Raw genomic sequence first — 1,374 nt, 5'->3', positions numbered from 1 at the left:
AATGCCGCCGGGGGCTCGGGCTCTGGGGCCCGCGCAGAGCAGCAGCAGCTGACCGTGGAGCTGATTGGGAAGACGGTGAAGATCAACCCCGACATGGCCATTTTCATCACGATGAACCCCGGCTACGCCGGCCGCTCCAATCTGCCGGACAACCTGAAGAAGCTCTTCCGCTCGCTGGCGATGAACAAGCCCGACCGGCAGCTGATTGCCCAGGTGATGCTCTTCAGCCAGGGCTTCCGCACGGCGGAGAAGCTCGCTACGAAGATAGTGCCCTTCTTCAAGCTCTGCGACGAGCAGCTGAGCAACCAGCCGCACTACGACTTTGGCCTGCGGGCGCTCAAGTCGGTGCTGGTCAGTGCGGGCAACATCAAGCGCGACCGCATTATGAAGATCAAGGAGGACCGGAGGGAGGCTTCAGGGGCGGGAGAGACTGATGCTGTGGTGGTCAACGAGGCGCTGATTGCCGAGCAGCTGCCCGAGCAGGAGATTCTCATTCAGTCGGTCTGCGAGACGATGGTGCCGAAGTTGATTGCCGAGGACATTCCGCTGCTCTTCAGCCTCCTCTCGGACGTCTTCCCCGGCATCAAGTACACCCGGGCGGAGATGCGCCGCCTCAAGGAGGAGATTGCCAACGTCTGTCGGGAGATGTACCTGGTCTGTGATTATGAGGAGGCGGCTGCTGGTGGTAGTGGAAAGAAGAGCGGCAGTGGCAACTTGAATGGAAGTGATAACGGCGGCGGCGACGACGGAGCGGGCGAGTGCAGCTGGCTGGGCAAGGTGCTGCAGCTCTATCAGATCTCGCAGCTCAACCACGGCCTGATGATGGTGGGGCCGAGCGGAAGTGGGAAGAGCACCGCCTGGAAGGTGCTGCTCAGGGCGCTGGAGCGATTTGATGGTAAGTGCTCTTTGGGGGGTTTTAGACTTTTAGAGCTGTAAACCTACTCTAATCCTCTCTCCCTCCTTTGCAGGCATGGAGGGCGTCGCGCACGTCATCAACCCGAAGGCCATCTCCAAGGAGGCCCTCTACGGGACGCTGGACCCGAACACGCGCGAGTGGACCGACGGCCTCTTCACGCACATCCTCCGCAAGATCATCGACAACGTCCGCGGGGAGATCAACAAGCGCCAGTGGATCATCTTCGACGGCGACGTCGACCCGGAGTGGGTGGAGAACCTCAACTCGGTGCTGGACGACAACAAGCTGCTGACGCTGCCCAACGGCGAGCGGCTGAGCATTCCGCCCAATGTGCGCATCATGTTCGAGGTGCAGGACCTGAAGTTTGCCACGCTGGCCACCGTCTCCCGCTGCGGCATGATCTGGTTCAGCGAGGACGTCCTCACCACGGAGATGATCTGCGAGAACTTCTTTGCCCG

At 61.1% G+C, this 1,374-nt stretch overlaps 1 protein-coding gene across 1 annotated transcript; it reads left to right on the top strand.

The window, feature by feature from the left end:
• Positions 1-111: 111 nt before the first annotated feature.
• Positions 112-1,278, top strand: LOC108356972 (dynein heavy chain, cytoplasmic-like; the record flags this gene model as incomplete). The annotated part of the gene is made up of 2 exons (XM_017608068.1): positions 112-895; positions 969-1,278. Coding segments are annotated over exons 1-2 (1,094 nt in total), but the record flags the coding sequence as incomplete, so codon positions are not given.
• Between the last annotated feature and the right edge of the window lie 96 nt (positions 1,279-1,374).

The sequence above is a fragment of the Rhagoletis zephyria genome, unplaced genomic scaffold (genome assembly GCF_001687245.7).
Source record: "Rhagoletis zephyria isolate East Lansing unplaced genomic scaffold, Rhagoletis_zephyria_1.1 Rzeph_scaffold_68288, whole genome shotgun sequence".
NCBI lineage: Eukaryota > Metazoa > Arthropoda > Insecta > Diptera > Tephritidae > Rhagoletis > Rhagoletis zephyria.
Note: the sequence above shows the minus strand (reverse complement) of the source record. Positions and strands in the feature narration are given on the sequence as shown.